The 25081-nt window shown below is 39.1% G+C and overlaps 1 protein-coding gene across 3 annotated transcripts in view; it reads left to right on the top strand.

Moving 5' to 3' along the window:
• LOC108441790 (myelin basic protein-like) overlaps nt 1-25081 on the top strand; it is a 97316-nt gene that overhangs the window by 14406 nt on the left and 57829 nt on the right. The window contains exons 1-2 of one of the 3 annotated variants that reach the window (XM_037531199.1): nt 14883-14991; nt 16529-16587. In XM_037531199.1, coding sequence (XP_037387096.1) covers nt 16543-16587 — 45 coding nt within the window. In that variant the 5' untranslated portion in view covers nt 14883-14991; nt 16529-16542. Of the gene's footprint in view, nt 1-14882; nt 14992-16528; nt 16588-20491; nt 20529-25081 lie in introns of those variants that run through there. The other 2 variants (XM_037531200.1, XM_017721500.2) reach the window with 2 other exon arrangements.

The following is a 25081-nucleotide window of genomic DNA, read 5'->3' as shown; positions in this document are numbered from 1 at the left end:
TAAGCTGGACGTCCGTCCCACCACCGTCTTTTAAAGATCAGAGCATGAACTTAATCTCCTCTGCAGACCAGTTTGTGCTCCGCCATGTTGAACGATATAAACTCTCTCTATGACGTGACGCACGTGCAGAATGGACTTAAACTTTCCGATAGGGAATGTAATCGGATACAGGCGTTTACATGGATATTATTCTTCTATTTAACAGATTATTTACAGGATTACTCACCTCGATCAATTGGATAGAAATTGTATTCCGAATAGCCTCAATCAGACAAGACTATTCCAATTGAAGTGTTTACATGGATGTATTCTATTCTGATTGAGCTATTAGTCGGATTATTAACGGATTATTAGGCTGCATGAAAACGTGGCTATGTGTAAACGTGTAACAAAATAATCTTCCAGCACTTTCTATGCAATTACACATTACACAATCTCCAAATCTTTAAAGCTTTAAATATTTTTTGCATTGTTCAGCCGTCTCTCCAGCTCAGCAAAAATGTGTGCGTGTCCCTTGGCATGTTTCTTAGTGCGTGTTAGTGCTTGTTGAGTTAAAGGTGTGAATCTGTGTTTTCCTGTGAGCTGCTGTGTGACAAAAATTGCAGCTTTTGCTCACAAAAAATGGACTGGAGTTTTTTAGGAAATGGTTCAATACATGAAATTTACCATAATGAACCATGTCCATTAATTTAGTTTCTGAACTGCTGTTAAAAATATTTCTGATGCAATGATCTGATATAATGTGCCACTATGGAACAAAGCAGTGCTATCAGACTGTTATTCTTATCAATGATAATCAATGCTGATTGAGATTCCATGTGTTGATTAGTTGAATCAACACTGCCAGATCAGATGCATTTTATCCCACTCTTTCTCTCTGGAGTCTCTTTCTCAGTGCAGTGTATAAGGAACATGTATGAATGTATATTTTGTATGAATGTATATTTTACATTTGCAATACAAAAATCTCCTGACATTGTAGCAAAACCTTTTCCTTTCTGTTCCTGATGTCAAGGTTAGTTGTCTGACCATGTATTCAGGAAATCTAAGCAGATGATTCCAGACAGGTGTATCATCCCTACCATGCTATGCATTTGTATAAAATGCTGAGCAGGTCTGGTAGACCTCAATTTTGGATGAAGATGTTTATTATCAGGGCATGGATGGCAGGAGCTTCACAAAGAATTTTTAACTGGCTAGTGTTATGGATTGTGGTCAAAATTGCACGTTTAGTGGCCGCCATGCTCGTACAACCCCAATTCCAATGAAGTTGGGACATTGTGTAAAAAATAAATGAAAACAGAATACGATGATTTGCAAATCCTTTTCAACCTATATTCAATTGAATATACTACAAAGACAAGATATTTAATGTTCAAAAGGATAAACTTTATTGGTTTTACAAATATCCACTCATTTTGAATTTGATGCCTGCAACACGTTCCAAAGAAGTTGACAACAAAAGACTGAGAAAGTTGAGGAATGCTCAAAAAACACCTGATTGGAACATTCCACAGGTGAACAGGTTAATTGGAAACAGATGAGTGTCATGATTGGGTATAAAGGGAGCATTCCTGAAAGGCTCAGTCATTCACAAGCAAGGACGGGGCGAGGTTCACCACTTTGTGAACAACTGCATGATCAAAAAGTCCAACAGTTTAAGAACGTTTTTCAACATGCAATTACAAGGAATTTAGGGATTTCATCATCTCCAGTCCATAATATCATCAAAAGATTCAGAGAATCTGGAGAAATCTCTGCAAGTAAGCGGCAAGGCAGAAAACCAACATTGAATGCCCGTGACCTTCGATCCCTCAGGCGGCACTGCATTAAAAACCGACATCATTCTGTGACGGTTATTACCACATGGGTTCAGGAACACTTCAGAAAACCATTGTCAGTGAACACAGTTTGTTGCTCCATCTACAAGTGCAAGTTAAAACTCTGCCATGCAAAGCGAAAGCCATATATCAACAACACCCAGAAACACCGCCGGCTTCTGTGGGCCCGAGCTCATCTGAGATGGACTGACGCAAAGTGGAAAAGTGTCCTGTGGTCTGATGAGACCACATTTCAAATTGTTTTTGGAAATCATGGATGTGGTGTCCCCTGGGCCAAAGAGGAAAAGGACTGTCCGGATTGTTATCAGCGCAAAGTTCAAAAGCCAGCATCTCTGATAGTATGGGGGGGTGTTAGTGCCCATGGCATGGTAACTTGCACATCTGTGAAGGCACCATTAATGCTGAAAGGTACATACAGGTTTTGGAGCAACATATGCTGCCATCCAAGCAATGTCTTTTTCAGGGACGTCCCTGCTTATTTCAGCAAGACAATGCCAAGCCACATTCTGCACGTCTTACAACAGCGTGGCTTTGTGGTAAAAGAGAGCGGGTACTAGACTGGCCTGTCTCCCATTGAAAGTGTGTGGCGCATTATGAAGCACAAAATATGACAACGGAGACCCCGGAGTGTTGAGTAACTGAAGTTGTACATCAAGCAAGAATGGGAAAGAATTCCACCTACAAAGCTTCAACAATTAGTGTCCTCAGTTCCCAAATGCTTATTGAGTGTTGTTAAAAGGAAAGGTGATGTAACACAGTGGTAAACATGCTCCTGTCCCAACTTCTTTGGAACATGTTGCAGGCATCAAATTCAAAATGAGTGAATGTTTACAAAAAACAAAAAAGTTTATCTGTTTGAACATTACATATCTTGTCTTTGTAGTGTGTTCAGTTGAATATAGGTTGAAAAGGATTTGCAAATCATCATATTCTGTTTTTATTTATGTTTTACACAACGTCCCAACTTCAGTGGAATTGGAGTTGTACATTGGTACAATATCAAAGAGAACAGATGAGCAGCTGTTTCTCAGTTGACTGAAAATGTCTTTGCAGGACATGATAAGCCTGTCAGCAAGAACAATCCATCCATAACTGCATAAAGTGGGATATTATAGTAGGGTTACAGTGCAGAGCCGCTCCATACAAAGACGAATGCACATTTGAAAGTTAAGTGGTGAGAGTGGTGAGACAACTCTTCAGAGTTGTGGAAAAAGTAATTTGGTCAGATGTGTCATGATGTCGTCCACAAATGGCAAAAGGAATGTGTCATGTACACCAGGAGAACTGCACAGGTCTGAGAGCTGTGAATGTCCCCTACTAGCTCTGTTATGCTGTGCCGGGCATTTTGCTGCCATGATTTGGGTCCCTTTTGAGAAAAGGGTCACTGCCAATCATTACAAAGTTATTCTCACTGATCACTTTTATGCAGGTGAACTATTGTACTGTTATTGGTTTGATTTCTTGCTCATTTACACAAATAAAGCACATATGCTAGCTGGTTTTAAACAGATGAGATACAGGTAGGAGTAATGGCGACCGTGTAGACAGGCAGTCAAATAAGCTCATTTCATCCATGATCGAGTCTCTTGGCTAACATTTTTACCATTCCGCAAACCGAACATGTAGCTGCGTCCAGGTGATCTGAAACTTACCCTTGTGCTAAAATGAGTGAGGGGGGATTCTCTAACGTGGTTCACTCATTCCCAGCAAAGTACGGGATTCAAAACTGGACAGAGATGGATTCTACCACCGAGTTGTTTGTTTTGGCCATTTAGAATTGGAGAAGTAGCTGCTGAGACTCCTGTTTTGCCCACAAAGCTGAAGCTGGCTTACCGTTTGTCAGATTTTTATCTGAATGTTTGGTGCCACCTTAGATGAAGCAGCGGTTACATGGTAGCACTGTTCAGTTTATGGTGGAAATGAACATTCAGTATCATGGATTGAGTTGAATAGAACTATATAAATTATACCTGGTGTCATGCATTTTACACCATTAAATCTGTTCACTTCACAGCATGTATTGTCTTATGACAACAGTATTAGAAAAAAAATATCGACACACATTATGTTGGTTTAAAAAAATGTGAATAACTTTAAGACAATATGATAAGATATAAGATAATGAATTTATCAATGTGTTTCTAATGTATTTTAATGACTGTGCTAAATGATTAAAATAATTGTGATTAATTGCATTAACATGGCTAATTATTATTAATCTTCTCAATCTTGCTTTAATTTAACTCTAAAGAGAGATCTTTCCCATTCAAACAGCAGTGCATTTTTATAACTATGTGAATATAACAAAGTAACTCAATCAGCTTTGTCAATAAAATGCATCTTCTAGCTTGAATCTGAGCATGAAACACATGAATTCAGGGTGAGTATAAAAATAAGCTTACATATTTCATCTCCAACTCCAAGTGAGAGCAACAGCAGCTGTATGTTTTTCCTCCATGAGCATCCTCTTCAATTAAATTCAATTCAACTTTATTGTCATTATACAATACAGGGTAGAACAGTATAACGAAACACTATCGGGCTACTTCTCCAGTGCAGTAATAAAAGATAAATAGCAAACAGTGCAAAAACCAAAGATATAGGTATAGTGCATAGTCAGATGTTCGAGTGTATCAGATATATAGACAGTAATGCGCATGGTGAATTGCAGTACAGTACAGTAAATGCAGAAGTACTAGTGGTGTAAACAGTTATCTGTATATAAAGTGTACAGTGCAGGTAGAGAGTAGCAGCATAATGTTCAGGTAACATCTTAAATAAACAGTTACAGTATAAATATATAAATATACTTGGAATAAGGCTTACTGCCATATCACTACGTTATGTCTTGTTTTGATGCATTTAGAGTTTATCTAACACACTGGGAGGAACAAATTTCACATACAGAAATGTGGCAAGTTGTGGCACATTTTATATTTTGTTTCATTTTTTCCCCGTATGTTAAAGTTTGCTGAAAGGGGATGTGTTCACTTATTATTTTTTTACTTTACCTTTGCATGCGACTCTGTATGCTTTCTTCTTCTGTGCAGGAGAGGGAAGAAAACAGCTTGGTGATTTTTCTTTGTTGTTCAGTCACAGCTTTGAGATCATGGCACACACTCACACATGCTCTGTTGTAAGCAGGGTCTTCGGTTTTTGCCACTGTTATGCAATGTTCATGTCTTTCAAGTCTCTGCATGTTCAGACGGTTGTTGCTCTGGGGGCCACATTCTGAGAGCTGCAGTGATCTATTATGTTGAAAGCAAAGATCTGCAAGTAATAACTATTTGAAGCAGACAACTTTTTTGGCCATGTGAGGAAATCACACATAGTATGAAAAATTATAGCGATGGCTTTTGGGAGTTTCATGGCGTGTTTGTTTTGTGGTTAATATAGCTTTAAGACTTTAGAGTGTAGAATGTTCAGTAGCTCATCAGTGTATATTTTATTAATTTTGTGATCTATTTAAGCAATAAAACATGAGAAGGAGTGTGTTATTGTGAAGTAACGTGATGTTATTTGGGATAACATACACCCTCGGATGTTCTATTACTTTTATACAACAGTTATACAACAATAAAGAAATAAATCAATTGGGCTGTGAACATGGCATTTAATATGTTTTAATTAATGTTAGCAATTCCGCCAAAATATAGTTCCTTAACAAGTAGCTTGTTGCTACGTCAGAGTAACAAACTTCACTCACTCGCTGCACAATATGCTGTAAGCCAGGGGTCTCAGTTTCATATGGCCCCTCACGGGTTAACAAAATAAGCATAAATCTGGCCCGCAATTCAATTTAATTATTTATGCATTAATGTGTTAATTTTTATATTTTATCTTTATTTGTATTTTGGTGTTTTTGAGTGAGTGAGTGAGTGAGTGAGTGAGTGAGTGAGTGAGTGAGTGAGTGAGTGAGTGAGTGAGTGAGTGAGTGAGTGAGTGAGTGAGTGAGTGAGTGAGTGAGTGAGTGAGTGAGTGAGTGAGTTTTTGATTAGCACCAGGCAACGCTGTGTAAGCCCAATCCACTCGTAGGCTGCATGTCTCTACGCATATGTGCTCACCATTCCCAGGAAAAACATTCTGTTAGCCAAAATTTCTTTCGAAACTCTCGAAAACGAAAAGTTGACTTGGAGCACAGACAGTTTCAAGAGAGGTGGACGATCGATTATCGCCACTTGTCTGATATGCAAGGAGAAAGTTGCCGTGCTTAATCTTAGGCGTCATTATACCACTAAACATGCAGAGCAGTATGCTAGGTATGAGGGAGAGGAGAGGGAGAGACGAGTCGCTCAGCTTCGCAAAGATCTTTCCCTGCAGCAAAACTATTTCCAGCGAGCAAAAAGAGCAGTTGCTGCAGTTGAGGCAAGCTATGTGGCTTCAACCAGCATTTTGCTGACTTCAAGACATACAATGACATTTTTCAGGTATTTGCAGACCCCTTTACCTACATGGGGACAGTGCCCCACTAATGCTTCAGATGGAGCTTAAAGATCTGCAGTGCAGCACTAATCTCAAAACAAAATTTAGTGAAGCACGAGGAAAACAGGATATTGTTGGACAGTTTCTAAGAGAGCTACCCCATCCTTCCCAAAGCTGTTGAAGTTGTTCATCTGAGTCTTGTGTCTTTTTAGGAGTACATGTGTGTGAAAAGCTCTTCTCAACTGAGAAATTTAATAAGGCCAAGCACAGATCCAGACTGACCGATGCCCATCTCCAATCCATCATCAGAGTGTCCACTACAAACTCACTTAAAGCAAATGTGGCTCATTTGTGTCAGAAGAACTGTCACACTGTCAAGTTTCTGGTAGCAAGCTCTGAGCAAGCACTGAACAAAATGTATTTGAATTTCTATATGTGTACATAGTTATTATATACTAAAATAGTCAATATTCCCTTTTCCCACTGCTTTTTGTCATGATCCTTAAATCTGGCCCCTCATCGAAAACACAGCCTGGTTAGTGGCCCCCAGGTAATTTGAGTTTGAGACCCCTGCTGTAAGCCTCACCTTTTAAAGTACGGACTGAGCCATAAAACTGACCCAATATCAGGTTCAGCTCAGTTTGATCAGATTTTCCAGATCAGTATTAATAGTATTAATTTTGTTTTGTTTACAGCACGTTTAGTTTGGCGAATGGTATTGGGTTAATTTCTGGCTGATTCCAGCTGTTCTTCTGTCACAGCTGCCGACTGAAAAGCTGCTCAGTGGTGACGATGGTTTGGGATGTTTTGGGTCTCATCTTCAGAGTTGGACCAAATCGGCTGTCGGTCAAATGTGATCTTAAAAGTGTCTGTTTTCTGTTTGTGGCAAAGTAAGAAGTGAAAATGTTCAAATGTCTTGAGCATCTCCTACAGCTTTCAAAGTCATGGAGTGATATGGTGTCTGTGAAAAAACTGTGCTGTCATGGCAAAATAAAACGCTTCTCAACCAATCAGTTTGTGTTGGCAGAGCTAACTGTTGTATAATTGGTGTTTGGTATTGTAATGATGAACAATACAAATTTCAACCCCTCAGTTTAAACAAAAATAGGCTCTTTATGTAAGCAGCCTATGTCTGACTCCTCACTACTACAGTCCATGGTCCACTTTTTAATGTTTCAGTGCATTAATACAGAATTCAGTTAAAGTGTGCACTCATAAGTGAGCAAATTCCAAGTATGTTTTATAATGGATAATTTGATTGGTTGGGTCTTTAATTTTAGGCTTGCTGGTTAACGGTTATCACTGATTAATGATGATCAGTTATCAGGTAAAGTTTGGATCAAAAATTTGCATCCTTATGATGAATGAGTACGATAAAGTTGAAATTTGAAGTTTCACTGAATGTGTAGCAAGTACATTGTTTTGCTGTGTAATTCAACCAAAGTATTTTTGGAATCTCAGTAGATAACATATTAATAATTTTTTGCGGATCTAATAGGCATTTTCCTGCGCTTCTTTGTTAAAAAAAGATTTAATATCAAAACATTTTGAACAATACTAAGCCGTAGCAACAATACAATGACAACACTCATAGAATACAAATCAAATTATATACAGTATCTTACAACAGTGAGTGCACCCCTCACATTTCTGCTAATATCTTTTGATCGGACGACACTATAGAAGTGAAACTTGGATATATGTTAAAGCAGTCAGTGTACAGCTTGTATGGCAGTGCAGATTTACTGTCCTCTGAAAAGAAGTCAACACACAGCCATTAATGTCTAAATAGCTGGCAACACAAGTGGGTCCACCTCAACATGTCCAAGTTGTGCTCAAAGTGTCATTATTTAGTGTGACCACCATTATAATCTAGCACTGCCTGAACCCTCTTGGGCATGGAATTCACCAGAGCTGCACAGGTTGCTACTGGAATCCTCTTCCATGCCTCCATGATGACATCACGGAGCTGGTGGATGTTAGACACCTTGAGCTCCTCCTTCCACTTGAGGATGCCCCACAGGTGCTCAATTGTGTTTAGGTCTGGAGACATACTTGGCCAGTCCATCACCTTTACCTTCAGCAAGGCAGATGTCATCTTGAAGATGTGTTTGGGGTCATTATCGAGTTGGAAAACTGCCATGTGTCTCAGTTTCTGAAGGGAGGGCATCATGCTCTGCTTCAGAAGGTCACAGTACATGTTGGAATTCATGTTTCCCTCAATGAAGCACAGCTTCCCAGTGCCGGCAGCACTCATGCAGCTCCAGACCATGATGCTACCACCACCATGCTTGACCATAGGCAAGAGACAGTTGTCTTTGTACTCCTCACCAGGACGCCGCCACACATGCTGGACACCATCTAAGCCAAACAAGTTTATCTTGGTCTCGTCAGACCACAGGACATGGTTCCAGTAATCCATGTTCTTGGACTGCTTGTCTTCAGCAAACTGTTTCTGGGCTTTCTTCTGCATCAACTTCAGAAGAGGCTTTCTTCTGGGACGACAGCTGTGTAGACTGAGTTGTTGCATTGTGCGGCATACGGTCTGAGCACTGACAGGATGACCTCCCACTTCTTCAACCTCTGCAGTAATGCTGGCAGCACTCATGCCTCTGTTTTTGAAGCCAACCTCTGAATATGATGCTGAACACATGGACTTAACTTCTTTGGTCGCCCCTGATGAGGACTGTTCCGAGTGGAACCTGTCCTGAAAATAGCTCAGTTTCAGGGTGTTAACAATCTTCTTACAGCCTTAGCCATCTCTGTGGAGAGCAGCAATTCTTTTCACATCTGGAACCTTGTAACTAGGGTGGGACAATGACACAATTTTATTTATATTGTGTGTGTGTGTGTGTGTGTGTGTGTATGTATGTGTGTATATGTATGTATGTATGTATGTATGTATATATATATATATATATATATATATATATATATATATATACTGCTCAAAAAAATAAAGGGAACACTTAACACAACATAACTCCAAGTAAATCAAACTTCTGTGAAATCAAACTGTCCACTTAGGAAGCAACACTGATTGACAATCAATTTCACATGTTGTTGTGCAAATGGAACAGACAACAGGTGGAAATTATTGGCGATCAGCAAGACACATTCAATAAAGTTGTGGTTCTGCAGGTGGGGACCAGTAGTGGTGTGGGGTGGCATTTCTTTGGAGGGCCGCACAGCCCTCCATGTGCTCGCCAGAGGTAGCCTGACTGCCATTAGGTACCGAGATGAGATCCTTAGACCCCTTGTGAGACCATCTGCCACCTCATCAGAAGCATGCCCAGGCATTGTAGGGAGGTCATACAGGTACGTGGAGGCCACACACAATACTGAGCCTCATTTTGACTTGTTTTAAGGACATTACATAAAAGTTGGATGAGCCTGCAGTGTGTTTTTCCACTTTAATTTTGTGTGTGACTCCAAATCAAGGCCTCCATTGGTTAATGGATTTTAGTCTAGAGTCCAAGTCAAAGTCCAACTCTGACTTTGAACTTATTCAGTAGAATGATCCATAAATAATTTTCCACATAGGGGTCCCAGCAGTCTTTGGGCGGAAGGCAGGAAACACCCCGGACAGGCCGCCAGTCCATCGCAGGGCAGACAGACAGACACAGTCACTCACTCACACACTCACACCTAGGGGCAATTTAGCATGTCCAATTCGCCTAACTGCATGTCCTTGGACTGTGGGACTGTGGGACTGTGGGGGTTTCCAGTTACTTGTGAAAGGCTTTTCAGATTCCTCATTTCTGCGTTCAGCAGTTCTGGAACTGAGCTATAGTAATTAAGTATAATGGACAATTTACATAATTATATGTATATGATTCTAACATAGAAATCAATTATGGAAGCAGTTGAATCACCACATCAGCTTCCAGATTCATTATTATACTCGTGCTGAACCTTGTTTGTCTTAGAAACAACAAAACTATACCAACTGTGACAGTTCTGTCAGTAAAAAGAAGTGGTATCCTGCTTACTTACATACAGCAAAGCATTAGCACTATGTTAGAATAAAGCCCCCAGTGTAAACAGTGATTGAATTTTACATCATATAGAAGAAGAAAAATATTCAAATACTTTATTCCCTCAAGTATGTAGCTGTTTTCTACATTACTCCAAAAGTGTTTTGTTGCCGTTTCATGGGCGCTGCGTTGAATCCTGCTTATTACATCAAGGTCAGCTGTTTTCACTTATGCACAGAAAGTGCAACTAAAGAAACTGAGCTAAAACCCAACTCTCTTAAATCGATCGCATACTCAGATATGCTGTTTATATGACAAAATTCAAGAATAATGTTTCTTAATGTATAATAGTATCAACTACACTGCATAATACCATCAAACGATTTGGAGAATCTGGATAAACCTGTATGCAAGGGACAATCCTGATATTGGCTGGCTGTTATCTTCAGAGCCTGTGGGAAAACTGCAATAAAACCAGACCTGATTCTGTAGTGAAAATCATTGCTTTGGCTCAGGAACACTTCTGAAAACCCTTGTCTATGAACACAGTCTGTCTCTGCACCCAAAAATGCAAGTCATAACTCCATATATTAGAAGGATCCAGAAATGCTGCCCTCTTCTCTGGGCCGAAGCATATTTGGATATGGATTGAGGCAAAGTGGGAAAGTGTCCTGTTGTCCAGTGAAGCAGAATTTGAAATTTTTTTGGAAATCTCGCATGCGTAAAGAGGAGAGGGACCATTTGTGTTGTAATCAGAGCACAGTTCAAAACCCAGCATTACCATTAATGCTGAATGCTATATACAGCTTTTGAAGCAGTATGAAGCAATGCAGCACTGGGAGCCCTATGTGCTATGGAATATTTATGAATTTCATAATTTCAAATGTGTAAACTTGTAAATAAATTAATAAACAATAACTAGTTTCTATGAGTAGATTGCTCCACTTTAACATGAGCAGTACAGCAGTGATATGACCATTTTTCTTTTTTGTAGTCACATATTCTTTGTTTGACCTCTGTCTCTGAGAATGTTACAGTATTTGCATTCTCTTGCTTGGCCTGCTCATGCTGTATTGTTTCTTATCGCCTGTTAAAGTGTGGCTTTGTGTTACATTTAGCCCTCAGCAGTCGCAGAGCACAAGCGCATTTGACAGCTTTAAAGTTTCACTGAAGTACGTTACAGATTTCATTTTCCTATTTATTTATTCCCTAGTTTCTTTCTCTTTTATATTTAGTATGCATGGTCATTTTATGGCTGCATATAATTATTGTTTCATGGTATATATTTTTCATGTCATGTACTATTAATGGGACTGCCAAGCACACTGATTTAAGAATTTTTATTGTGTACTTAAAGTCAACATGTCTCGGAACTCCATGCCATGACACAGCCCTGAGTAAAACACGGTGTGAGGGAAGATCTCTGAGCCAGCTGAGCCCAATAGCTGGGTGTTGTGGGAAGTGGTGATGTAACCAAAACTCAGAAAATATTTTAGAAGCAGTTTATTGGAAGAGTTAAAAAAATATACTGTATAATATATGATGAATTCTGCTTAATATGACCAGGGACAAAAACTAACAATGTCATTTCAGGTTGACTTTTACGACTGGTTTTCTGGTAAGCTTTGTAAGATTGTGAAAATGGAAAAATTGTCCGTTGTCGTGTAAAAAAACCAAAAGGAGTTTTGCCAGTTTATTCGAAAACATCGCTGGACAAAACAGTTTTTATGATAATGAAGAAAATATGAAAAATAGAAATCAAGACAGAAAAATCATGCTAAATATGAAAGGTTTAAGAAAAATGAGATAAAATAGAAAAATTAGGCTTGAGAGCCTTTAGGGCACACATCACCCCAGTAAACCTGAGCGTGGACTCGGGTATGTTCTTTCTCCTCTCTTCCAAGACAAAGAGTTCCCGCTTATCTCTCCAAGTCCCAACTCTGTGCTCCCGCCCGAAATAACTGCTAAGGTTTTACCAAAAGAATTTATAACAACCCTGCGTATATGAAGTGACCTCCTTCACCTCATCTGCATTAGCCAGAGAGACAAGCACTCATTGTCAGGGCCTACAGAGATGAATGACCCAACTGCACACTCAGGAAACATACATTGTAATACACCTAAGAACATTGTAATACCTCATTTTTATGCTACCTAAAGCTAAAGATGAAGTGTAATCAATTGAGGTGAAAGGTGTGTGTGTGTGTATGTGTGAGATGCACAGACTTATTGGATGTATGTGTGTGTGTGTTGGATGTGCAGACTTAATGGAACCTAAAGTTGTACGTGACATCTCCCCGTTCCCTTGATAGAAACAGCCTTGACCATCCTGAAGAGGCACATAAACCTCTAATCTAACTAATAACCCCCACCAGACAGAACCTCATCGTCAATAAGCATCAAAATATCGTCAATTGGAGTGATAGTAGCCCCTCTAATCTATGCATGGGTAGGTTTTCATGTAGGTGTGTGTGTGTGTGTTTATGTTTGTGGGGATGTGTGTGTATGTATGTGCTTACGTGTGTATGTGAAAGTGTGTGGGTGTGTGTATGTGTCTGTGTGAATGAGTATGGGTGCGTAGAGCCTGACTCTTGATAGCTCCCTCGAGCCTAACCTTGACACAGATAAGCTCTATATCTGAATTGTGCCATACATACAAACTGTCACACATATAGAAACATCCATTGCTCTAGACATTTACACATACATTAATATATTAAAATCTTTGTGCAGGTCCATGAAGGTACATTTAGTACTAAATCAGTATTCTAAAAGCAGCATTCTTTTGTAGATCCCTTAAAATGCCATTAGAGGATAAACACCATTATGTTATTGAAGATCTCCATGAAGAAAGGCGGAAGTTGGTCGGCGCAGACATTCAGACAGGATGGTGCAACACATTTGGGAAGGTGGATCTACCATCTCTGACAATCAGTGGCAAGGAGGTGGAGAGGGTTGCCTCCTTTAGGGTCCTGGTCACAAAAATCAGCTCATCTCTTTAGTAGGAGAGCAACACTGCGGTCTCATGGAAAAAAAAACTCATCAGAGGCTTTTCTTTATTAGACAGCTGGAATAATTGGAGGCTGTATGATGTGCTTTTAGAAAGCTATTTTGGAAATTGTGTTGACCTTGGAGTTTTTAAACACTGTGTCCTCTATTAGACGTACTTGCTCTATTAGATGTACCTGCATTGTTGTTCACCCTGTAGATGTAAAGTCAGAGATGATAGCTCATTTTACTGTATAGTATGAGCTAATCATCCTCTAGTCCTTCATTGGTGGTCACAGAACACAGAACACAGAACACAGGATGTTGTTGGCTGGATACTTTTTTATCTGGTGGACTATTCTCAGTCCAGCAGTGGCACTGAGGTGTTTAAAAACTTCAGCAGCACTGCTGTGTCTTATCCACTCATACCAGCACAACACACACTAACACACCGCCACCATGTCAATGTTACTGCAGTGCTGAGAATGATCCACCACCCAAATAGTACCTGCTCTGTGAGGGTCCATGGGGGTCCTGACCACTGAAGAACAGGGTACACAGTGGCTAACAAAGTATCAGAGAAACAGACGGACTACAGTCTGTAACTATAGAACTACAAAGTGCACCTATATGGTAAGTGGAGCTGATAAAATGGACAAAGAGGTGGTCATAACGTTATGCCTGATCGGTGTATGTCAGAAGTATTAAAAATCTATGCAGAAAGCTCACACCCAGCATAGTATGTTTTTAAATAGCAAAAAGGTTTCAAAACCTACATCTCGATGTAGTAACAGTACCTGCCCTTCTGCTGTCAGAGTTTTGTTACTGTATTGAGAGTATGAATGTTTTATGAATTAGTGTATGTTGTCTATGTGTTTGAGCAGCACCAAAATAAATACTTCTTAGTCAAGTACTGACTGACATAGCAATTAAGCATTGAAACCTGAATAGCACGAGAGCACTAACCTGACAATGCCACTGGGGGCACCATCTTGCTTTCATTGGATTTATTGAATTTATGGTCTATGTTTTCATTAACCCTGACGGAGAAGTGGCTTGGAAAATGGATGGATGGATGGATGTTTTTATTAATGGCATTTAGTTGATATTAACGAGAAACAAATACATGAGTTAAGTAAGGGCAAGGAAGTTTACTGGATGCAGATTGGAAGTAAACTCTGCAGGAAGGTAACTTTCCAGGACCAGGGTTGGAGACCACTGCTCTAGAGGAACACTGGGACAATAGTTCAACACTGGCCAGGTGACCAGGGTCCTCTCCGTGTGGAGTTTGCATGTTCTCCCTGTGTCTGCGTGGGTTTCTTCTGGGTTGTCCAGTTTCCTCCCACAGTCCAAAGACATGCAGTCAGGCTGTTTGGACATGCTAAATTGCCCCTAGGTGTCCTACCTTTCGCCCAATGACAGCTGGGATAGGCTCCACCAGCACCCGTGACCCAGAAGGAGCAGCGGTTTTGTGTGTGTGTGTGTGTGTGTGTGTGTGTGTGTGTGTGTGTGTGTGTGTGTGTGTGTGTGTTGTGTGTGTTATGAAAACACAATATTTCAGATTTTAAAATGACACATTGGAGTTGCAATAATCCATGAAAACTGGTTCTCTTTCAGACATTCGTTTGCACTTGTATCAATACTCCAGCTCCTGTTGGCTGACAGCTGGGATGTGCGCATTACACAGAGCACTGGCCGATAGACATAACCAATCTCCATTTCAACTGAGAGGCATTTCCCAAAGAGACTCACAAAAAGCCTTTGTGAGTTCATGTTTCTTTTTGGTATATTCGCAGCTCATGTTCACCGCGTTTACTTTGATAAATTCTCATATCATTCCTGTAGCTTGAGTTGCTGTAAATGGCATAAGATGAGCAGTAAAACAATAGTGAAGATGCATGTTTTAAAATATGTTTGGCCTAATTGCATTTGGTCTCTCTCTCTGAGAGACGTGGCTCATTCTCGGTTCAGTTAGTTGGCTACTCGCACACTCTGGCGCCTCCAGCTCTGAGCGAGCGGTTTAAATGTCAAGCGAATTCCTTCTGATTTGATGCTTTTATTTGAGGTGATATAAGTGAGTTTCAGTCAGAGTGTGTGATTGACAAGAGTGACAGCTGTAGAGGAGCTTTCAGAAGTTTAGCGCAGGATTTATAAGACGAGTAGGAATGTATTTGTAAACACCTTTAAAGATGCTCAAGGTCACTGTAAAACAGAGCTAAAGATTAAACACATTACAAGTTACAAATAAAATTTTAAAACATTTAAGGGGATATAAACAGTAATGTACTAATAAATCTTTATATGTAAAGTGTTGTTTTAAAAGAAGATAAAACAGTGACACTGTGTGTAGAAAAGCAAACTCAAGGAGGGAGTGACTTTGTCAAAACCAGGACACTCCCATCATGATTGGCACCAGTGACTGTACCGGCCACATTGAGATCTGGCCTTACTAGGCCCAAGTGGTGCTGCTGTCTAAGTGGTATGGCCTGACTGTTGGTGAACCTGACCCAAACCTGCTTGCACACATTAACAGAGATAGATCATCACAGACACAGTTATGCAGGGCTTTTCTTTGTTACTCAGTGCTTGAGCTGATTGAAAGAAAATGAGCTAAAAGAGACGCTGCCTTATCTAGTGCAAGGATGTACTCTGACCTTGAAATTGACCTGATGTAACAACCTGTTTCCACAACATAGAAGCGTCTGACTCTGGGATTTTTAAATGGTTCTCCTTTAGTGAGCTTTCTTTTTATTTTGTGGAGTAGAATCAGTAAAATCAGCTTTGTTGTGTACGTACTAGACTGTATTAAATAGAGAAAGAATGTGCAGGAGAGAAAGTGTATATAGGCATATCTGTATACATATGCATGCCAAAGTTTGAACACTCAGTCAAATTCCATATTATGTTGATTTTCTAGTTGTTTGAAAGTTTGAAAGCCAATTTGACTCCTGGTCAAATTATGTTGTTTTGGTTTTCTAAATGACAATAAGGTTATAGATCCTCTACAAACTTAAAAATAGCATTTTTCTGCAAATATTTGTGCACCGTTTCAGTTTATTTTATTTGATGAAAAAAACTAAAAAATGTAAATGTGCAGAAGCTGACTCCAGCATTCTTACTCTGAGTTTGATGAATATTGGACATTGTCCTTTACAAAGTTGATGTTGTGAAAAATTTAAAGTGAAAATTATGATCTTGATTAGAAGCAAAAAAGTTGAGATCAATTTACTTAAGAATCACCGTGCAGCCTTTGTTGAGTGTGTCATTTTTTCTAATTTTACTCTGTGTGTTATTCTGCAGTTGCTGTTGGCAGCATGGGACAGCACCTGGTGAAACGCGAAGTTTCAACTGAGACCAAGGTACACACAGATACACTGAGTTTGGACTGATATAGAGTTGGATTGATCCCAAAGTTTTGCCTTCAGATATACTTTATGGCCAAAAGTATTTGGACACGACCTTATTGCACATCCTGTTCCAAAATCATGGGCATTATTATGTATCCTCCCCTCGTCCCTGGAGGGCTTCCTGCAAGATTTTAGATTTTGATGTGTCTATGGGAGGGGTTTCCCATTCAGTCAAAAGAGTATTTCTGAGGGCAGGCACCGATGTGGGAGGAGGAGGTCTGGCTCAGAGTCAGTGTTCAAGTTCATCCTAAAGGTATTCAATGGGGTTTAGGTCAGGGCTCTGCGCAGGCCACTGGAGTTCCTCCACACCAAAATCATCCAATCATTTCTTTATGGACCTTGTTTTGTGCAAAGGGGCCCCATCATGCTGAACCAGGGGAAGGGCCTTCCCCATTACCCTTCACTGGAACTAAGGGACTGGGTTCAAACGTTTGGGTGTGGACATACCTTTGGCCATAAAGCATAAAGCATACCTCTGTATTGATTCTAGGGTTGTGCCATAATTTCAGTCACAGACATTTTTTGGCCAAAATGGTCAAATAACATTTTAAATAGCGTTTTTAGCCAAAAGAGAAACAAGATGAAATTTTTGATTGAAAATTAGAATAGACCTAAAACTATAAAATAGGTCTACATCAAAATATCAAAATCTAAGACTTTAAGAATCTTTTCTTTAATAATAAAAATAACCAATAGTGGTTTTGAAATCTCTGTTTCTAATCTTCACCTTTCACAAAGGTGAAGTCAGGTTCGTGTTCATCTGTGGACATCAGAACGGAGGAATGGAAAACATTTTTCATCACCATTTTAAAACTATCTTTGTCTACCTGAAGGGTGCCTCCATTGCTCAGGATGTAGGATGTGGTAGCCTAGCTCAGGGAAGTTAATGATCGAAACCCATTACTGTTGACAGTGCTTATTGGGATGATGTTTTTTTCAGTCATTTCATCATCACAGCCTCTAAGTGATGCCTTTTTAAGTTGACTTTGCAGTCATAGGAGAGGTGGTCGGCTGTGATGTGTCTGCCTGTGGAAACATTACTGTGGTCTTTGTAAAATGCTCCCACACAGTAGACCATTTCACCTGCTCCACATGTCTCTTCTATTTCCTCTGTTTTGTTAACGTTATCATAGCACTGTGTGCTCTAATCACACACTCTTGAGAAAAATGAATGACATGGTATTCAGTGGGGTTGAGGTCAGGGCTCTGCGGAGGCCACTGGAGTTCCTCCACACCAAAATCATCCAATCATTTCTTTATGGACCTCATTTTGTGCAAAGGGACCCTGTCATGCTGTACCAGGGGAAGGGCCTTCCCCAGTACCCTTCACTGGAACTAAGGGACTGGGCTCAAATATTGGGGTGTGCACATACTTTTGGCCATAAAGCATAAAGCATACCTCTGTATTGATTCTAGGGTTGTAACGTAAACATTAATCATGCATTTTTAGAACTTCATATTCATATAGCAGGTCAGGAGCTATATTAGATCAGTAATGTTCATCATGAAACAAATCAGATGGAATACAAAGAGTACTGAGAGAAGTAGCTCAATAGATGAGCTAACACCAGCTGAGTCAAACTGAAAGAATGTCAGAGTGAAGACTGTATTACTGTATCACTGCTGCAGTTTGCACACTCCACCCACTATCTGAATTCAAGACACAGTTTTCCGATTAAATATAAAGTGCTTTTTAAATAGGCAGCAAAATGGTGAAAAAAGTGTCCTTTTAAATTTTTCATAGTGATAATTTAAATTTAAATCATTTAAAAACAGATTTACAGTACTTTCTATTAGAGCCGCAATATGAGTAGCTTTCTTTATTCTTTCATGGGCCAAACCGACAGTTTAATTTCCTAAATGAAGAATATGTTGCCTTCTTAAACAACATTGATCGAACTAAAGTCAAGCTTATAGTCAAAGCTACGTTCGTTTGCAAGTGTTTGAACACCCCAATCAGTTACGTGTTTTGTTGACATTTTCTTCAGCAACAAACTAACATATGCTCCTTTTTCGTAATTTTAGTGTATGATTTAATTTATATTTTTTTATGTGCCACACCTTATGCACAGACTACATTTTTGTTTTATTTTTTCTCCATTAATTTAAACTCAGCAAATAAACTAACTGTTTACTAAAATGTGCAGAAATATGTTATCTGTAGAAGATTTGTACTTGGCCAGGTGTGTCCAGCATTGCATATGACTAACTATTTAGCAGAACATTGTGGTGTAGGTGTAGCAGCAGCATTCAAACACAGCATGGCTGTACTCACCTGACTCACATTAGTGGCGCCATTGTAGGAGGGCATTGTATTATATTGCCACCATTGTATTGTTTTTTTCATATTATTGTCACTACATTAAAGGGGATATCCACCACAATTTCTACATTTCTCTGTGATTAAATCGTTAAGATATACATTCAGAGGGGTTTGTTGTGAAATGCTTTATTCTAGAGAAATTGTTACCAGTTGTGGTGATAGGACCCAGACGTCTCTAAAACTACCTCACAGGAAGCTATTACATGGAATGGTTATGGATGCCCTGTTTGAAGCCCTAGACATTTGTAAGATTTTGGTCTTATTTCTAAATCCATTTATGAAGGAGATTTGAGTTGTAATGTAAAATAGTCCCCCAAAGAGTTTTTTATTCATAATTGCCACTGTTTTACTATTATAAACATTACATAAAAACATGTAGGTTCACTGGTCATTTTGTTTAATAGAATCGCTGTATTTGCCTTTGAGACCTCTGGTTCCTATCACCACCAGTCGGTAAGTTTCTCTTCAGTGAACCATTTCACATTAAAAAAAGCTTTGAACAACTTAATGTCACCAACTATTTATGTAGAAGTTTAGAAGAATTGACATTCACTTTGTACAGGAATCTGTAGTTATTGCTTTACTCTACAGCTACGTGATGGACGATATTTGGTGCCCAGACTGTTTCAGAAGCATTCTAGAGGATTTTAGTGACTGAATGTGCTGAAAGGTCAAGCGTCAGATTTATCACACACACTCTAAGGGCTGGTCTTCTTGTTCCTTTGTGCTTCAGACTTATGTGCAACTCCTGTTTGAGTCTCCTTCGCATCTTTAATGCCACAGCTGTGGCTCTCTGAGGCTGTGGAAATAACTAACAGTACCAGAAAGAAATACATTTTTCAGAATGGTGACAACAGCAGTTAACTGTAGGGGTCTGGAGAGTCGGGGGAAATGTGATTTTGTGTGATTATAGCGCAACTGAAGTGAGAGAAAAGCACTGGGCTTTCTGAAAAGAGACGCTATCCACCTCCTATCATAATGAACATCTGTAGATGCTTTTTCAGATGCTTCTCCTTCCTCCTTTTTCTGACCACTTTTCTTCCTCCCTTTCCTCGTTATGTCGTTCCCTTTTCTTCCTCTCTTTTGTCTCTGTGCACTCTCACTGTTTCCGCTCATACTTCCCCTTCCCTCTCTTGCTTTTTCTGTCTTTTTACCTTTCTCTCTACCGTTTTCTTTCCATTTTTCTCTTGTTGTCTCCTCTTTCTTTCCCCTGCTTTCTCTTTTTTCACTCATTTTTTCTCTTCTTTTATTTTACCTCCCTCTCCTTTTGCTTTCTCTCTCATTACAGCTCTTACTGTTCTTTGTTTTATCTCTCCCTTCCTCTTCTCACCCTCTTATTTCTGTTTATTCCTCTCTCGTTTTTCTGTCTTTGTGTTGCTCTGTTTCTGTCTTCTCTCTCTCTCACTTTGCTCTCCTTTTTTCTCTTTTGTCTTTCTCTTTGATCTCTTTATTGCCATTCTTCTGTGTTTTTTTCCTCTATCTGCTTTTCTTTCTCTTTTATCTCTTTCTTTTATCTTTTTTCTCTGTCTTTAGGACTTCTCTGAAGGCCCTTAGAGTTCTACACTGTGGTGTGAGTATTGAAAAAGAAAAAGATTTATTGTGGTTTATTTCTGTTTGCTTCATACTGGGTTTACAGTATAAATTAGTATAGATGAAAAAACATGAAATCTGTACAGGTTAAAGATAGGCCTGTATTATTCTGATCAAAATACTTTTTGTTGATTGTTTATCAGAATGCTCACAGAGCTGTTATTGATTATGATGCTCATAACACACAGTAGAAACACTGTTGACTTGATGTGCTGCATCGTTAGTGGCAGTTTTGCCACGTGCACTGAAAAATGCAAACTGCGCTGTAGCTCATGCTTATGTATTTGAGTGAGCAGCTCTACCAATTTTGCACCGATTTTCCACCACATTTTAAAACAGGGAGTGAATTTGCAGGGTCTCAGAATCATGTTGATGAAAGATACATGGCGATGGCAGCAGACATGGCAGTTAGGAGGCACAAGTCTCAAACATGATCCGAATTGCTCAGTCTCTGGAGACCAGATGCCGATATGTGAGAAGGCAAAATATGCTGCAAAATGATGAGCAGTCCAGGTTATCTTAAACGCAGTTTTCTTAGCTGAAGTAAAACAGCACCCCTGTGGAATGCTTTCGTGGGAAAGAACTTTATTTATTAACTCCTTAGAATCCCAAGATTTTTACAAATTAAGGTATATTATTCAGAAACTAAATGGACTACAGAGTTATTCTTAGGTTATAGAAATGTGTAGGACATTTTTGGGCCCACTGGTTGGTCCTGGCCATTGATTCTTTGTTTTATATTTCTACACATTTTTTTTGAGTTAGCCATATGTCACAAAGGACATCTCTCACACTGCCACTCATAAACATTACATACAGACATACACATATATACTAGTGTGTGTGTGTATATATAACAACACCTTGTTAACCACCTGGGATACCATAACATGGCCTTGCAACAAGCTTAGCCACCACCTGGGATACAACAGCAATGGCCTGTCAACACCTTAGCAACCACCTGGGATTCCACAGCAGTGACCTAGCAAGATTTTAGGAACCACCGTGGATAATGTAACAATATATTAGCAGCCAATCTTCATTTTCTGTTTTTGTTTTTAGCTTTTTGACAGCTCCATTATTTCACTGTGCATCAGGGGCGCGTTGTTGTGACATATTATGGTCACAACGAGCCGCATTTGCACCTGCACTCATACATATATCTGGCTCTGTGTGGGTAGACACTCATTTGCATATTGCTGCCTTCAAGAATATCATTATTGCAAAAGCCAATACTGTGATGATAATTAACGAATGACACATGGTGCTGCCCTAGAAGCAAGTAAACAAATAGACTTCGCTCTCTTTCTGTTTCATCCTCGCTCGCTTGCTCTCTCTTTCTGGTGCTTTATCACTTGGACTGATTCCACATCAGGTCTTGTCCATTCACTCAGGAGCTTTATCGACAGCACTGGCTGGAGACACCCTGCGTTGCCAGGCATTGTGTAATTAGCCTAGACAGAGTGAGTGTGCGTGAGTGCGTGCCTGTTTACTGAGCACAGGCTAAGCTCTGTCTAAACTCTAGTATAGCGTCTGTGGGCACTTTTGTCAGTGCTCCAGCATAATATCCCTGACATGCCGCCCACTGCTCTACCTCTTTACCTCATTAATACAGCCAAACTCTATCAGGCTGGTCCATAGATATAGCTCCATGGACCCCAGATGCAGAGGTAATTTGTCATGGCCAGTGACATAAGATACCCCTCACTCTTCAGTCGTTCATATATGGAAACTAAGCTGCAAAAAATTGTTTTTGACATGTTACAAAAACCATTAGATGTCTTAAAGAGACAGTAACATCTTGCCGAATTCTACAAAATAACGAGAGGTGAAATAGACTTAAGATTGTTTTATGGTACATAAAGCCACAAAAATGCAGGATTTGAATTGAGGAAGAGGCCTGAAGTGGTCCCAGGACCCCATTAGAGTAAAGAGGCTCCTATATAAAAGGTCAGGTTTGAACTCAGGGAGTACTTTTGTTTTTCCTTGACTAAAATGTGAAATTTCTGGCAATGATGCTCTCACAGTCTTCTTTTGCTACCTCTGGATGAACTGTAAACTCACCCAGACTGAATTTGTGACATAGCTGTAGTCTAGTGCACCACGCCTCATCACTCTGGTTTAAAACTGATGAATGTTAAAGTATGTCAGAAATCTATAGATCACAAATACACGCAGTGTTGTAGGCTGCTTAACAGTGGGCGATGGTTAACATTCACAGTAGCCTACAGTTGTTTTTGCACAACAACCAACAAATGAACAGAATTTAATCCATTTGTCTAACAAACAGAATTGTAATTTGATTTTACGTTTTATAGGACTAACAAACCTGCCTGCTGGCAACTAAATATTTTTTACTACTTAAGTAATATATGTTTTAGCTAATGAACTGTATAAAAGGTAGGCAATTAGACATGTTTGTCAGCTTCTAAATGCCACTGTGCAATGAACCACCTCACAATTTTAATTTCATATTCACTTTCTTTTCATACATTTGATGGAATAAAACTTTCATAGTTATAAATATATCATATATATGGCCAGAACTAGTTGCAATATTATTGTGCATCAAACACATACACATACTTTATGAAGACTGCAGCACAGATGGAGTTTGGATCTCTCAGTAATGTTCTGCTTTGCTGGGTTGCCAAGGAAACCTGGGATGCTCTATGAGAGGCTTCTGTGATTCTGCTCGCTGCTTAAGCATGCACACACCCACACACACAGACACACACACACCCACATACACTGATATTAACAAACTACATTGCATAATCATAATGTGCAGAAATTGAGCTGCTTGTGATTCATATCATCAAGCAACGCTACAATAAGACTCTGTTTGTGTACAGAGTGTGGGCACCACAGCAACCCTAATAACACATCCGGCTTACATAGACACTCACAAATGCTGAAGTCTGTCCGCGAAGCACATCAGCTAAGACAGGGTTCCTGACTATGCATTATCTTCACAAAACCTATCAAACCAAACTGCTCGTTTTACAAAGATGGTTAACAATTTTGTCTGTTAACCCAGGTTTAAATACTCAATCTGGAATTACTCCTGAATAAAAAATGATGTATATGAGGAACAGCCTGTGATCTGATATGTAACATCAGATAAGCAGCTGATTTTGTAATGAAGAAAAAATACATTTTTGTAAATATGTAGAAAGTAATATATTATAATGGTAAAAAAGCAAACACATCACATCAGTTCTTGATTGGTCAGATATTCGAAATCCCAAACTTAACCTGTCCTTGAGGCATGCAGCATAAGGTGTTGTCATGATGTATCTTGAACTAAGCCTAAGGTTAGGTGGCTAAAGCTTGAATACTGAAATAGATGACTTTTAAAATACTAACAGATTTCAAAAACAGAAAATTACGCAGTTAACTTCCAGATTCAGCAGATGTTTGTTATTTTGTTGTAAGGAGGTGCACACCAGACGATATGGCAAAAATAGGGTTTCACATAACGAGTTTCAGCTATGAAAATCACTCAAACGCACACTATAGAACTCATGAACATTTTGTGCTTTAAAAATTAAATATGTTTGAAAATATCAGCGATATCAGATATCATCGGGCCTCTTCAGAGCTTGAAGACTGAAGATTGACTGACTGGTTTTTACACTGCCAGATTATCTGTGCTGTCGATCGCTTCAGGTCAAGCCCTGAGTCTGTTAACAAGGCTCAAATTCGTGTAGTGCGAGCCCAGCTTAACCAAGAAATCCTGCTATGAGAGACATACTAATAATGCTTGATTAGTTAAATAACATATCCATTGTTTTTTCCTTACCTGTAATGGGGACCAAATGAATGAGCTCACATAGAAAATCAAGGTATTTTTTCCATTTGCAATTTAAAAATAACCAACAAAGTATTAAAATTGGAAAAAAAAGTCATGACATGCAATATGAAAAAGAAATATTCAAATTCCAGCACTGTTTCTAGATCAATACTCTAATCAAATGTAAGCAAATTTGTGACATTATTAATGCCTTGGCACAGATTTTTTTGTCTTATCACTTTCAATTGAATATTATGTTCAAACAAATCTCAGGTGGATCTGATTTTACATAAACTATAAACTTTTACAGGTGGATCAGGCTTTTACATAAACTACAAAAACATGCCAGCTTGAGCACCTGCTGTCATGAAACCAAAATAAGGAAATACCAAATACATAGAAATTCTGAAATTCTTGTAAATAATAAAGTGCATGGAGCTAGAAGACAATGCAAAATAGGAGCATTACTACATATTACTATATTACTACATATTACATTATTACCCCACTGTATGTGTAGGCAGAGCTACCAGTCTAGCAGGTTTAGAGTAAAACACATTGACATTTTTAAAAAGCTGATACTACTTAATGAAACCCATTAAAAAATGTCATTGTTCTAAGATTTTTATACGTAGTGTTGATGGTAAAATAGTGGTTGAACAACAAAAGAACAATCTTATCTTTTGCATGGCACAGCTTTACCAACAGTATGTCCTCTATTTTTGTCACTCAAATTG

Source organism: Pygocentrus nattereri, chromosome 19 (genome assembly GCF_015220715.1).
Source record: "Pygocentrus nattereri isolate fPygNat1 chromosome 19, fPygNat1.pri, whole genome shotgun sequence".
NCBI classification, from domain to species: Eukaryota; Metazoa; Chordata; class Actinopteri; order Characiformes; family Serrasalmidae; genus Pygocentrus; species Pygocentrus nattereri.
The sequence above is the reverse complement of the archived record's forward strand: the minus strand, read 5'-3'. Positions and strand labels throughout refer to the sequence as shown.